At 39.9% G+C, this 14,227-nt stretch overlaps 2 protein-coding genes across 2 annotated transcripts in view; both read right to left on the bottom strand.

Moving 5' to 3' along the window:
- Positions 1-1,025: 1,025 nt before the first annotated feature.
- Positions 1,026-5,576, bottom strand: LOC306926860 (ras-related protein Rab-11B-like). Its single transcript, XM_079506334.1, has 5 exons — positions 5,423-5,576; positions 4,506-4,701; positions 3,413-3,606; positions 2,879-2,959; positions 1,026-2,773 (listed from the first exon to the last, which is right to left on the bottom strand). Exons 1-5 carry the CDS (start codon positions 5,460-5,462, stop codon positions 2,628-2,630), a joined length of 657 nt encoding a protein of 218 aa, XP_079362460.1. The 5' UTR covers positions 5,463-5,576; the 3' UTR covers positions 1,026-2,627.
- Positions 5,577-6,530: 954 nt separating this feature from the next.
- The window catches only part of pip5k1ca (phosphatidylinositol-4-phosphate 5-kinase, type I, gamma a), a 61,993-nt gene continuing 54,296 nt past the window's right edge, over positions 6,531-14,227 (bottom strand). Inside the window, exon 17 of the mRNA XM_079505279.1 lies at positions 6,531-8,891. Coding sequence (XP_079361405.1) covers positions 8,889-8,891 — 3 coding nt within the window. The 3' untranslated portion in view covers positions 6,531-8,888. The remainder of the gene's footprint in view (positions 8,892-14,227) is intronic.

Genomic DNA, 14,227 nt, shown 5'->3' with positions numbered 1-14,227 from the left:
CCCCAATAAGGATCTTAATGTATTATAATTGCCATATAGTAATACATATGTTATAATCACTGTTATAATGAATTATAGTGTTATCATAACTTATAATCACACTATATATAATTATAACTGACTTATAATTTGTAAGTCACTATAAGTGGTCATGGGTGCTTTAAGAAACTACATTCCTGAAGGTGTAGGCTGAAACCTTTTTTTGTTCTTGCAGACATTTAATTGGTTAATTGGCTTATCATAGTGACTTCTGACTTTACATTACATATAGTAAGTATAGAATGCATTAGGCTATATTATATTGTATTATAGTGTAATAACTATGAGAATTATGATCTATGATAACTATGATCCTCCTGGCCTAAAGAAGTCTATAGTGACCAGGCAGTAATTATGAAGTATATTGATTATATGTATGTCATTATGAAATGCTTTATACTTGTATGTATTTGCACGTAATTGCAACGTTTCGACCTAGTAGGTCGAAACTTTGCAATTTGTTGTCTCATGGAGCTCTAGAAACTAGTGTGCGGATGTTCTTTTTCTTCCTTGAGGTTTACCTTGATGCCTGACATCCAGCACCTGGCCTAAATATAGACATTGAGATGTGCACACAATCTTCTCTGTGAAATATTCTATTCTAATCATTTAAAAATATGTTCTTTTAGATATACAACTGTATTATTTGGGATACAATTAAAACAGCCATGGTCTAGTTCTTTCTTGGAGAAAAGTGCAATTTACAAACAATAATCCCAAATGCATTTTGAATGAAAAAACTTCAGTGACTGAAATAGGCTACCATAACCATTCAGTTGCTGGCTGGCTGCCAAATAAGCCTTAAACCGGAAATACAAAGTAAAAGCACCCTTGTACTACAAACTAAAGAACCAGGCCAACAGTGCCGGAGATTAGCTGGTAACAGATGGATGGACGGACACACACGGACGGAGTGGTAAACTGTTTCAAAACATACTCTCCCTATGCCTTTGGCCTGGTGGAGACAATAAATGGTTGCCACCTGGTCAGATAGATAGGGTTTATTTATATTTAAGTATTCCTTTTGCCATGGCAAAAAAAGTTAGGGAAATATCAAGACATTACAGTATGTATATGTATAATATGCATCACTGCAAATGGCATTTCTGCCATAACAAACATAAGGCATACCAACCAACCAAAAACAACTTTCTTTTAACGGTAGCTCGTCAATTCCAATTAACAAACTAAACTAATAGCAGTTAAAATGGCTTTGTGAGAGTGTGGAGCTGGAGCATAATCCAATGTGGGAGAATATTCCCATCCTTCCAAGTTCTCTCTCATGTAAACCAACACATTCTCCTTGAACAGATGGGTGTAAACAAAAAAAACAACAAGATGGGATTGGGTGCAAAGTTTGCAACCACCATTCTCTAAAAAGTTCATTATCCAGGATAGTGAATTTTTATGCCGGTGTTGCCTCTACAGAGTGTAGATGGTAGTTTTGATCAATGAAAGTTCTGGACACAAGCGCAAAAATCTTTTTAGGCAGATTGATCGGTAAAAGATGTCACAGTATAGGCCAACTGTACAGACTCAGAGGAACTTGAGGGTGACCAGATCCAAATGGTTCATTTTAGGGACAGAAGTATCACTTGCGTGGGACAAGTGGGACGGGAGGGACAATGTCATATTCGATCAAATAGGCCTAATATTGCCTATAATTTTGTTATTAAACCCCTCTGGTGTCACATTTTGTTTTAAAATTATGCTAATTTGGTCATGGGTGGTATGGCCGACATGGTACTGTAGCCTATAGGGGATATTTCTCATGGTTTTTTTTTAACACATCTCGTGGGAAGAGACAATGAGAGCAACTATTGGGGGACTAACTATTAGGGCATTTGAACACTGACACTTGCCAGTCACAATGTGGGACAGGGTGTCCATCTGTGGGATGCCTGAAAAGTCTTGGAAATGAGACTGTCCCATACAAAGGGGGGACATCTGGTCACCCTACTCCAGACTGATATGGCTTACTACATCACCAGCTACCAAATTAATCATACAATTGCTATATTATTTGCTGTGGTTGTGTAAATTACTTACATTGATTTATGAGATCACCTGGAACATCAGTAAGGAAGTGTATAAGATTGCGATTGATAGAACTTTCTTTCTCCTTTGGTATCTCTGTGCAGTTAGCTTCTCAATAAAATAGAAAACATTTGTCTCAGCTTGTCTCACTCTTGTTCTTGTAACCTCAGACAGTCACTACAAATCATGTCTCTGGCTCATTTAATTCCACACCGGACTCAGAGCAGAACAATTCAAGAGGCAACTGGAAACTCTACTCTAGGGTCTACTTATTACCAAAAAGCTGCCTCCCTCCCCGCCTCTGCTGCTTCACTGACAAGTGTTGATTTAGCAAAACAACTGCAAAACAACCAACATGGACTTTGGTCCATGTAACTCTAGAGAAAACCATAGAACAAGGAATGTAAACTCTGAAGGAGTTTTGAGAGTCAGAGACTTCTGAACACATGGAGGTATAAAGACAGTAGCAGCATAATGGTGCTTAGAGTAAAGCAGAAATCAAGTAAAATATAGTTTGTGGGATAATAAAGGGGAGCCGGTACAGTTGGGTGTCACAGGCTTTGGCAGCATTGTAGTTTGTTGCCTTTCTGCCCATCTGTGGTGGGAGGGACACTAATATCCACTACATTGTTTCCTGGAGATTCATCATGTGTAGGTTTGTCAGACATCTGCTTCTGTGATACAATACGGTAGATTTCTGTTGAAGTGGAACAAAAATAATATATTAGATAGATAGATAGGTGTATTTGTTTTAAAGTTTAATTAATTGGCAAATTGTGACCTACATGATGCCACTTCTCACCTGATAGAATGTTCTTGAAAGCTTCCTCTACATTAGTAGAGTCCAAGGCTGATGTTTCAATGAATGACAAAGTGTTCTTTTCTGAGCCAGAGAAAGAGCAAAGTTAATTATGTATTTTAGATAAGTTGCAAAGTTAATAATGCATTTTATAATAGACTAACTTAATTGCATTACATTTATATGTACAACACTATTATGTTGTCCACGACAGCGGTCTGGGTTTTTGGAGTTTTGTAGAAATAAATGTACCCTCTTGCCCTGCTGTGCTACGAAACCTGATGTATAGATTTATGTGCAGGTTAACAGACTCTGTGAACAGCATCATTGTAGCACTTTCCAACCCTGTTAAGAGCTCTGTCAGGCTATCATCTAAGATGTGGAGCCACTGGCATTCTAGCCTGTATGTACAGAGATAAGTCCCCCTTGTTTGTTTATTTATAGTTTGTTTACTTTTGTGTTTTTATGTTTTATGTGTTCCGCCCTATGGACCCCCCTGTGAGTGTCTTGAATAAAGTTTGAATTGAACTGAATTACCTGAGAATGCTCGAGCCTCGTCAGTGGGCACTGCTCTGAGGTGACGCAGGTCACTCTTGTTACCAACCAGCATGATCACAATGTTGTTGTCGGCATGATCGATCAACTCTTTCAACCAGCGTTCCACATTCTCATACGTCAGGTGTTTGGCTATATCATAAACAATGAGAGCACCAACCGCCCCTCGGTAGTACCTGGTTACAAAGGAGTAAGAATAAACATACGTGCAGGAAGCTAAATCATCTCATTCTAAAGCCCTAACCACACCAGAGGCAACTCCTTGCAACATACTACTTGCAACCATTATGTTGCAAGGAGTTGCATGGGTATGGCAACTGTGGTTTTTTGTTTGCAAGGAGTTGCGAGTAGTTGCAACGTGCAAGGAGTTGCAGCTGGTGGGGTTTGGGCCTAACAGAACTGCACTAGGCAGTACCTAGCCCCTCTCGGTACCCTCCGTAAAGCTTTTCTGAAATTCGGACCTCGCTTTACGTAGGGTCCCTGTGCATTTATTCCACGCTCTATGGTAGGCAGATGTACATACCCTCCGTTCAGGCCGTGCTGCGGCCTGGTGGTGGTGGTGAGATGTTTCAAAATATGCATAAAGCGGCTATAGGAGACGTGGGAGAAATTACATTTGGCACAGATGCCGTTAAGTATTTTTTTGACTGTTTTGGCTTCCCTCTTCCTTGACTTCCCATTGTACCGCCTCCCGCACCGAGAGTGGCTAGCTGCACGTCCCTACGTTCCTGCCTCTGATCTGCTCTGTCTCAGCTAGCCACTCTCTGTAGTCAAAAACGGTCAAACAAAGATTAAAAATACTTAACGGCATCTGTGCCAAATTAAATTTCTCCCACGTTTCCGTTGTCTCCTATAGCCGCTTTATGCATCTTTTGAAACATCTCATCACCACCACCAGGCCGCAGCACAGCCTGAACGGAGGGTATGTACATCTGCCAACCATAGAGCGTGGAATAAATGCACAGGGACCCTACGTAAAGCGAGGTCCGAATTTCAGAAAAGCTTTACAGAGGGTGCCAAGAGGGGCTAGGCAGTACCTTACCTTGAAGGCAAACACATAAAATGTTAAACTTACGCTGAGGTGATGGCTCTGTAGCGCTCCTGTCCAGCAGTGTCCCAGATCTGGGCTTTTATTGTCTTGCCATCTACCTGGATGCTGCGGGTGGCAAACTCCACCCCGATGGTGCTCTTACTCTCCAGGTTGAATTCATTCCTCGTGAAACGGGACAGCAAGTTACTCTTCCCCACTCCAGAGTCTCCTATCAGAACAACTAGAGCCAAAACAGATGACACAACAATGACAACATAACCAGTGTTCGATGCAATGAAGCAACCAGGTGCTCAGGAGGTGTGCAGGTATACAAAATGTAAAAAGGTGCTCCTGGGATCAATCGGGATAACACATCTATAGAACAAAGCGGAGATCCGGGCACACTTAAAGGTTAAAAAGGAGGAAAACTTTATTCAACCGATGTCTTCATCAGGGCTGAACCAGTGTTCTTGTTATGTCTCTGGCCAAATGCTAGACATGAATCAAGTGACTGATTTATGTATTTCCGCACATGTACATGTGCAGGGTTTACTCAGTTTAACAGTTTTTAGGCTTCAAAATCCCTTAAATTGTATCCAAGTCGTTCATGGTCATTCACAGGTGGTTATAACTATGGTACTTCTAGACTATAGTGAACCACAATGGACATAATTTGCTAAATAAAACTTTAGATTTTTCCACGCATACAGAATTCCAGATTTCTGTCATGTTAAATTAGTTACCTAACGTTTCCAGCTTTAATCTACTCGACTAGCTGGTTATCTATGGTAGACTACCTGCAGTTGGGTATAGTTTAGCACAGATATCATGTAGCATTAGCATTACTGGCTAGCAACCAGCAGTTCACTTCCTCACTGTGCTGGCACTCAACTTCCACAAGTGAGACGAGACAACAGGGGCACCATGACACCCTCACCTGTAAATTAGAGGGATTGACTTACTTTTGAACAAATAGTCGTATTCGTCATCTCGATTTCCCATCTCGGAAAGCTGTTTTTCTTCTTTTAATAGTTATTAGAATGGATATATCGGCTCCTATCCCGTCTACAGTACTAGACAGACACCGGCCAGACTTCAAGGAAGGGAATGGGCACGTGAGCTGACGGATGACTGCATCGACCAATGGGGAAACGTCTTTATCCTGTATGCAAAACAATATTGACCAAAATAAAAATAAACTACTACTACTACTACTTCTATGATGAATTCCTGTTCTGTTCTTTGACTATATAGAAGTGTCTATTTGTACGTCTCTAAATGTTTTGATGAATTGAACAAGGTGGACCCTCTTGTAAACAAGTGTAATGCTTTATTGGGTCGTCCACTCACAGTTAACAGTCTTTGTATTGAGTTGTGCTTGAAATGTACTGTAATTCTGCAAACTGGTAATACATATTTCAATCAATCAATCATAAAAAATACTACTACTACTACTACTATAATGATATAGGCCTATATATATATATATATATATAAAAAAAAATATTATTTTTGCTGCGTTGATGAAAAATGTCAGTATAAAGACACTATGGCCGGCTATGCCCTTCATGTTATAGCCTACTAAACAACGTTTTCTCTTGTGACAGGAGAAAGTAGGCCTACTAATTGGATTTTGGTTGTCATGCAGCCAGTGAGTCCTGTAAAGATCCCCCTAGAATATAACATAATACATGAAAACATATGATCTGTAGTTTCAATTTCAGTATCACAAAAGTGGCAGTTATTGTGATCAATATTGAATTTCAGTCTTAGCAATTCATAGAATGGATCAATATTACTTACAGGGTAAGTAATATAGATAACATTGATATCCATTTCTTAAAGCTGCCAATCCAGAACATATTTGAAAGGATACAAATAAATTGATCTGCTTGGTGAAGAATGTTAATATAACTAGCACATCCACATCTGCAGTGGTTGAAGGTGGTCTCCATACTCCATAAGAAACAGATCTTGGGTAGGACAAAAACTGGAAATGTCTTTTGCAATTCTGTCTAAACCGCAGCACACATATGGTAGGTAGAAATAAAACAGCGACAACAATTCATAGACATAGAACTGCTTTATTTTTGTATTCATTCTGATCGGGTTCAAACACACACACACACACACACACACACACACACACACACACACACACACACACACACACACACACACACATACACACATACAGCCATCTATTTATCGTCTTGTATAAATAGATGAATATAGACAGATATACATAAATACACATGTCTGATATGCATATTCATTTTTAAATCATGCTATGTCTTTGTAGGCCAAAAGGACTCTCCCTACAATGAGGGCACATGGCGATTTGAAAACACATACACAACACAGCTGGACAGTCAGAAGAACCCCCACTGATTTGCATGTAATTAAAATCAACAAATCTTTCAGTTTAGAATATCTTACAAAGAAACAGCTCCAATTTATAGACCATAAATATAGCTGCATCTCATTAATCACATTGAAGAACATGATACAGTAAATCATGTAAATCGTAATAATTTCTTGCCAGCAGCAAAAAACAAAAACAAATAAAAATAATATTCTCCAATTCAAATGGAAAATATATTTATATATTTTTATATATGTATTTATAATTCTATGTACACATTCTCAGGAGTACAACTATCGGAGAGATAAATAAATACAACAGCACTAATGGGGGGGAAAAAGATAGGCCTACATTTCAGATTCCTCAATAAGGCAATTAAAAGAACTAAAAAAAACGGACTGTACAAAAATATTGCTGCTATGCTCTCCACACGATGAACAACAGCAAACATGTTACAACTGGCCACTGCACATCATGAGAATGAAATGATCCCTATTTCACAATGTCTTACTTTGACATGAACTCCCTTACACACACAAATACACACAGCATACCAACTAACTGAAGAAAATTGCTACCTGTGACAATAAAGCCTAAATGTATCTTAGTTGAGAATCATATGCTGTCACAGAAACTACTGTAAACAACACTAATCCTGTGTAATGATTGTGATTAACGTCACCTTTTACATACTCAATAATGGTAAACTAAAGTGCTGTCTAAAAACCTACCCATTGCTAACAAAACGGAAAATGAAGAATTCTGGAGTGTCGTGTAGTATTGTGTGTTATTTGGCCTCTATGACTAGCTCATTTTCAGGTCCTTTTCTTAAGTGCAAACTCCAAATCCATTTACAAACTGCCATGTGTCTCAGAGAGAACATTGCAACGTTCATTGAAATATACTGACAATATTAACTCTACTAGAAATGCTGTCCTAATTTTACAAAGATTTGACATGTTGTTTAAGATAATTCAATTGGATGATGATGTTAGGAGGACCAGTGGTGTCAAAAGCCAACCATCATTGATATGTTGATTTCTGTAATTATTAAAACTGTCTGAATCAATATTCTTAGAAAATTATTTGTTTGCATCTGTCCATACGCAGGGCAACATTGGAAGACATTGTAATGATGAAAATATGAATACAGTGATTGACAATGTCTACTCTCTTAGTGTTGCGACTGATTCCACTACTTTGGGGGTTGGTATTTCAGTAAAAGTATACTGAGAAAAGTTGTAAGTTGTAACACTGAACATCCATGAAGTAATGCTAAACACTTGATGTAAAACCAAACCAGTGAAATTAGCTATTATTGAACAAGCTATCAGCTACAATGAATATTAAATTGTAAAAGCAAAGAGTTTGCACTGCAACTAGTTCACTATGAATGATCATAGTGAAGGCCATGACCCCACACAAATAAAAACAAAATAAATGTGCCCAGATTTAAAAAAAAAAAAGAGAGAGATACAAAGAGAATGATTCAAAGTAAAAACATAAAAGTTTCTCACCACTGAATATGTTCACTAACAGGAATGTGAGGGTGTTGTGAAGAGTAAACATTACTCTTTTTTGTTGTTGTTTGGTGATCATAGACCTCATTTTTATTTTGTTCTTTTTTTGGCAGGGGATAAACAGACATACAGTAAAGACCATAAAGATTGTAGCATAAATAATGTAGGATTAACACAGAGCAGAAATAAAATAAAATGTAAGAAATATTTATGTTAAAGAAAAAAGAGAAAATAAATAACATTTCTGATTGTAACCAATGGGACATTCCCAAAAATAAAAATATAAGACGTGTGTTTGTTATTTTTGCTATAGGTTTACTCTTTATTTTTAAGTTGTCGAGAATGGGCGGTGATGTCATCACTGCACATTTCCCCCCTCCTGTAGCAGGTCACTATTTTTCTCTCACCTTTATTTTCGTTCATTTTTGTAACAATGTTTAAAATCCAGGTTTGGACTGGGATCCTGCTGCCACTAGTGAGGTCTGGACCACACCAGGGCTGGTCCTCTTCACGAAAGCACCTTCCACTGGCTGAGAGGAAGCTTTACTGTTAGAGAGAAAGAAAGAGAGAGCGAAAGAGAGAGAGAGAGAGAGAGAGAGAGAGAGAGAGAGAGAGAGAGAGAGAGAGAGATAAAGAGAGAGAGAGAGAGGGGGGAGGGGGATGATAAAAGTGACCATTCATCATAAAGCAAAAACCTGTCTTCTGGCATTACTGAGTAATGAAAGTAAATATATTGACCTGACCGATCCAATCCAGTACAAATAAATCAGAGTAAAAATATTAAAGCTGAAGAGACATCTATCTACTGTATTTCATATCAAACAACTGTTTGGAGTATGGAATCATGTCAAATTAAGAGTGACAAAGGACTCACATGTCAAAAAGACTGGTATGCTCCTTGTTTAAACCATAGGGAAGTGTGATTCATGTTTTTTCACATCGCAAGTGAGCAGAATGTCTGCAGCTTAAAACCACAGCTAAGAACTGGCAGGTGTCAGTGAGCTTTTAAGACAGTTCAGCCTTATTGTGCTTTAGCTATCTTACAAAGCCATGTTGTACATTTGGTGGGATATCTTGTGGATCAGGCAATACTGGAAAGAGGTGAGAGAGAAAAACCAAGCCAAAGCCTGATGGTGACGCTCACCGAAAATCAATTATTTCCCCCACGAGCGAAATTGTCATATGGCAAAGATTAAAGTAAATTTGGTTTAAGTAGAACAACAGCTGGGTCTGAGAGACCAACCTCTCAGAAAAACCCTTAGGGGAAACGTAGACCCAGCTGTGTTAGGATTCGGAATAGGATCACAAATTACTATTGAGATACCCGGTATATAAAAAAGATAAAAGATAAAGAGTATTAATTTCCCCTGTGTCTAACATTAACTATCCAGCTGTGGGAGTCTTGCCGTGGTGATGTATGAGGTGAAGACATGGAGAGACGCCACACAGTCAGACGGTGGGAGGCAGTGTAGTAAACACTGTCCTTCATGCTGCTGGAGGACTACATGGGTGGTGTAAGGTTGACGGCGGATCCTATATGTAGTGACCATAGCCCACCCACTGATGTACAGCACAGCATGTACAGTACAGATCAAACAGAATGTCGGCCCACATACTGTAGATGTCTTGCCTAATTCAATGAACCTGATAAGATGGAGAGTTATGTTTAATTAAATAGAACCAGCCTACCAAAATAAATCAAAGCTTCCCTCATAAGAACAGAGATTAACCTGCCAATCCTTTTAATCCAAGACTGCCTTTAAATGCAGGGACCTCCCAGGACAAGATGGTCTATAGGGCTGAATTTAGGGAATGCAGAGTCTTTCTGTGGAATTCTAGGACTTTTTTAAGGGAATTTTCCTGTTGTATATTTTACTCCTTCTCACTTACTGTCTCACTCTCCCCATCCCCATCTGGCACAGGCTCCTCTGAGCCATAGTGTAGCGGAGAGTACACCCAGGTCCTGTCCTCCGGAAATGCAGCCTGCATTTACACACGCACCGCAGCAGAGGGGGCCAGAGGGCCAGTGGCACACAGACAGAAGCGGCGGAAGGGCAGGCAGGAGGAATACAAACACAAAAGAGCACAGGAGCAGGAAAAGAGGAGACAGGACAAGAACATTAGAGAGATGCATTGACCATATCCACACAGTGGCCCTTTTGCTCTTACGTCATACTCAGGAGAGGGAGGGAGAGTTTTTCTCACAACGTATAAAACATGGTTAAAGTGGTTAAAGTAAGTGTGATGCTGTAATAACAGTCCCCTGGACTCCACTGCCATAAGTTTTCCAACATCTGAGTATGACATAAAAGCAAAATATATCATAAGCCATGTGATTATGTTCAATAAAAAGGAGGAAATGCTGCCCAGACAGATTAGAAAGTGTCAGCTTGATAGAACATTCAACTGTAAGAATGATAGTGTTAAAGACATTGTGAAATGTTAATGCACATTAGACTTCACTGCAGGCTTATATACATATAGGCCTGTAAAACGTAAATGCCAGCAATGACACGTAACTGGTTGCATTTGGAATAAGAACACGCTAGTCTTTTAAACTGACACACCCGTAATTACTGAACTAAATATTATCATGGGTTTAACTGTGGCCTGTAATGAATCACATGCATCATTCCATCTCTACATTGCCTAATTTGGACTATCTCCTACGAAGCAAAATGACACAGTGAGTCGATGCATCAGCCAAACAGGGGAGGGCAGCAGCAGGAGAAGGAGGAGGTGGCAATAGTAGTGGATGGAAAGAAAGGAAGCCAGAATGCCAGGCCTGCCAAACGAGCCAGAGAGAGAGAGAGGGGGGGTCTTCTTCCAAAGCAAGTGTCTATTATTTAGATAGACTCAGACAATAGATAACTCCACCACGATACCCGGCCAGCCTCTGTAAAAGGCTTCCAGTAATGTCTTTTTCCATAAGGTACTGGCCCTTTAAAAGAGAGCAAGCTGCCTCTGAGGCACGTGAGGTTGGTGATGAGGATGATGGTGATGGATGGAGTCAGAGGTGGCACCGGGGGCTGATGTCACAGAACACACACACACGCACACACACACACACACACACACGCACGCACGCACGCACGCACAGTCGCACACACACACAGCTAAGCGCTAAGGATCAAAACCGCGCCGTCATTAAAGCAACTTCTCAGGTACAAACAGAGAAATCTGACACAAGCAATAAGTGAATCGGTTTAACTAAATGTCAATTCAAATGAAAATCTGGGAGTAAAATAAACATTTATTTATTTTTAAATGGACACAGAGGGCTATATCCCTTACCCCTTATCCATAAACTTATTTGCCATTTTTTACTATTTTAAAATAGTTCAAATAGCTGATCTACAAGCTCACAACGTGTAGATGTAGATCGGCTAGTTGAACTATTTTAAAATGTTTTTCAAAATAGTGAAAAATGGCAAATAGGTTTAGGGATAAGGGATAAGGGATAAGGGTGGCGCAAGATAAAACACTCCTCGTCATCCCTAGTCTCCGACATGTCTCCTGTAATTCAACATGACCACAAACAGATCCATAGTGGAGAGTGTGTAACCACTGACCAGACACCAATTATGAATTCTGACTAAGCCTACACATTCTGCGGTACTATGATGGGTGTGTGAGCAAATGACTGCAAACTGTAGGCCTATCATGGTGTGTTTCACAAGCAGCTGAGCAACCGCTACCATTTAACACAGAGGCAACACCATGAGCACACTCACAAAGGATCAGCAACAGCACACTGGACAAATAACTACAGAGATGCACCCATCTCTTTGCCAAAAGTAGCCCATCTACAAGCTTGGGAGATTGTGAGAAATTGTGAGATTTGAGATTTGGCATGCAATTTGAGACCAGTGCATATGTACCCAGAATTACTTGCTAGAATGGAGTAACAAAAATTACAGCTGAACCGAGGTTTCCTCAGACAAGTAGAGACAATCTGGGTCCACCCTTCTGGAAACATACAGCAGGTAAATGGAGATATGTAAGATAGTGGAGGAGGAGGAGGTAAGCGGGGACAGGCCCCGCAGAGCAAGAGTAATGGAGGGGCAATGTGAAACATAATGAGAAGGTCAGAGATGGAGTCAAGAGTAGGCTGCTTTCTTTTCTGTTCACCGCTCCTCCTCTTCATATTCTTCTTCCTTCCCTCCTTATTCCCCCCTTGTCTTCTCTATTCCCACTGTGCCGTCGCACCACTTCAATAACGGCCGGGGAAGAGCAGTCAGAGCAGAGAGAAAGAAATTAAAAAGGGTACAGTGAGGGCAACGATGGAGATGAGAGTCGAGGGGGAAATACACAAAAGAGCCCGAGGCCTGCAGAGTGAAAAATCAAATTCACGGGGAAAGTGAAGTGGTTGAGTATAATAACCAAAAGAGAACGAGAGTAGATGAAGGAGAAAATGAGACCGCAGCTGAAGGAGAGGAGGAACATAGTCATGAAAAGTGAATGTGGAGACTGTTGATCGGGGTTGAATAATTCAAACACAAGTAATTCAGACGAACTTGTGAAGTGAAGAGCGCTAGCAGCGCAGTGCCTCAGCTGACTTCAGCAATCACTCCAGACTCCTCACCGCTAAACCATATACTGATATTTATCACAATCACTCTAGACTCCTCACTGCTAAACCATATACTGATATCAATCACTCCAGACTCCTCACCGCTAAACCATATACTGATATCAATCACTCCAGACTCCTCACCGCTAAACCATATACTGATATCACTCCAGACTCCTCACCGCTAAAAGATATACTGATATTTCCCGGGGGAGTGGGGTGATTATATATCATGCCGGGGCAATCCCATGTCTATTAGCTGGTTCTCCATTCAGTACAAGTGAAGTCAATCCCCAACCCCAACCCCCCTTCCCGAGATATCTTGCCTTGTCCTTCTGTTCAGTGTCACTCAAAATCCTTGCGACAGGGGTGCGTAAATCCTGCATGTTATGCAGTTTGACACAATCCCTATGGTATAGGCTACAATAGTAATGCTAATGCATGCATACCGGTATATATGCGTGTATATTCTGAAGAAAAAATGTAAAGGCTCCAAATCTACCTTCTCCTAATTGTCGTGTAACAGTGTATACTGTATGTCACCATGTATAATTTTACTCAACAGAGAAACAGGTTTAAGTGTGTAAAACTCACTACAGTACCAGACCAGTTACTTTCACTGGACAGGTGTGTATGGGGTCAGAACAGTATCAAAAGTGTCATGGTAAATCTTACATATTTGTAACTCACAAGTTCAGATTTGCAACTCACGTGAGTGAACTCACAGGTTCACATTTGTGTTTTGTATCCACAAGTTCAGATTTGTGTTTTGTATTTGTGTTTTGTATTTGTGTTTTGTATCTGTAATTTGCATCTGTGTTTTGTATCCGTGTTTCGCATCTGTGTTTCGCATCTGTGTTTTGTATTTGTGTTTTGTATTTGTGTTTTGTATCTGTAATTTGCATCTGTTTTGTATCCGTGTTTCGCATCTGTGTTTTGTATTTGTGTTTTGTATTTGTGTTTTGTATCTGTAATTTGCATCTGTTTTGCATCCGTGTTTCGCATCTGTGTTTGAAACACAAATACAAAACACAGTTGTGAAACACAGATACAAAACACAGATGCAAATTACAGATACAAAACACAAATACAAATACAAAACACAGATGCGAAACACGGATACAAAACACAAAACACAAATCTGAACTTGTGGATACAAAACACAAATGTGAACCTGTGAGTTCACTCACGTGAGTTGCAAATCTGAATTTGTGAGTTACAAATCTGTGAGACCTTTGAGACTGTGCTAAAACTCTGCTGCTCTACTATTGAGACTCTTCTGACATTGGGCGTTAACGAACGTCATCAT

This window comes from Electrona antarctica (genome assembly GCF_951216825.1).
Source record: "Electrona antarctica genome assembly, chromosome: 7".
Classification (NCBI taxonomy): domain Eukaryota; kingdom Metazoa; phylum Chordata; class Actinopteri; order Myctophiformes; family Myctophidae; genus Electrona; species Electrona antarctica.
The sequence above is the reverse complement of the archived record's forward strand: the minus strand, read 5'-3'. Positions and strand labels throughout refer to the sequence as shown.

Excerpts from the sequence above, each read along its gene's own strand:
- LOC306926860 (XM_079506334.1), bottom strand. The coding sequence starts at position 5,462 with ATGGGAAATCGAGATGACGAATACGACTATTTGTTCAAAA. Across the intron at positions 4,702-5,422 it reads ATACGACTATTTGTTCAAAA|TTGTTCTGATAGGAGACTCT; the intron begins GTAAGTCAATCC and ends TTTTGGCTCTAG. Across the intron at positions 3,607-4,505 it reads TACAGAGCCATCACCTCAGC|GTACTACCGAGGGGCGGTTG; the intron begins GTAAGTTTAACA and ends CTTTGTAACCAG.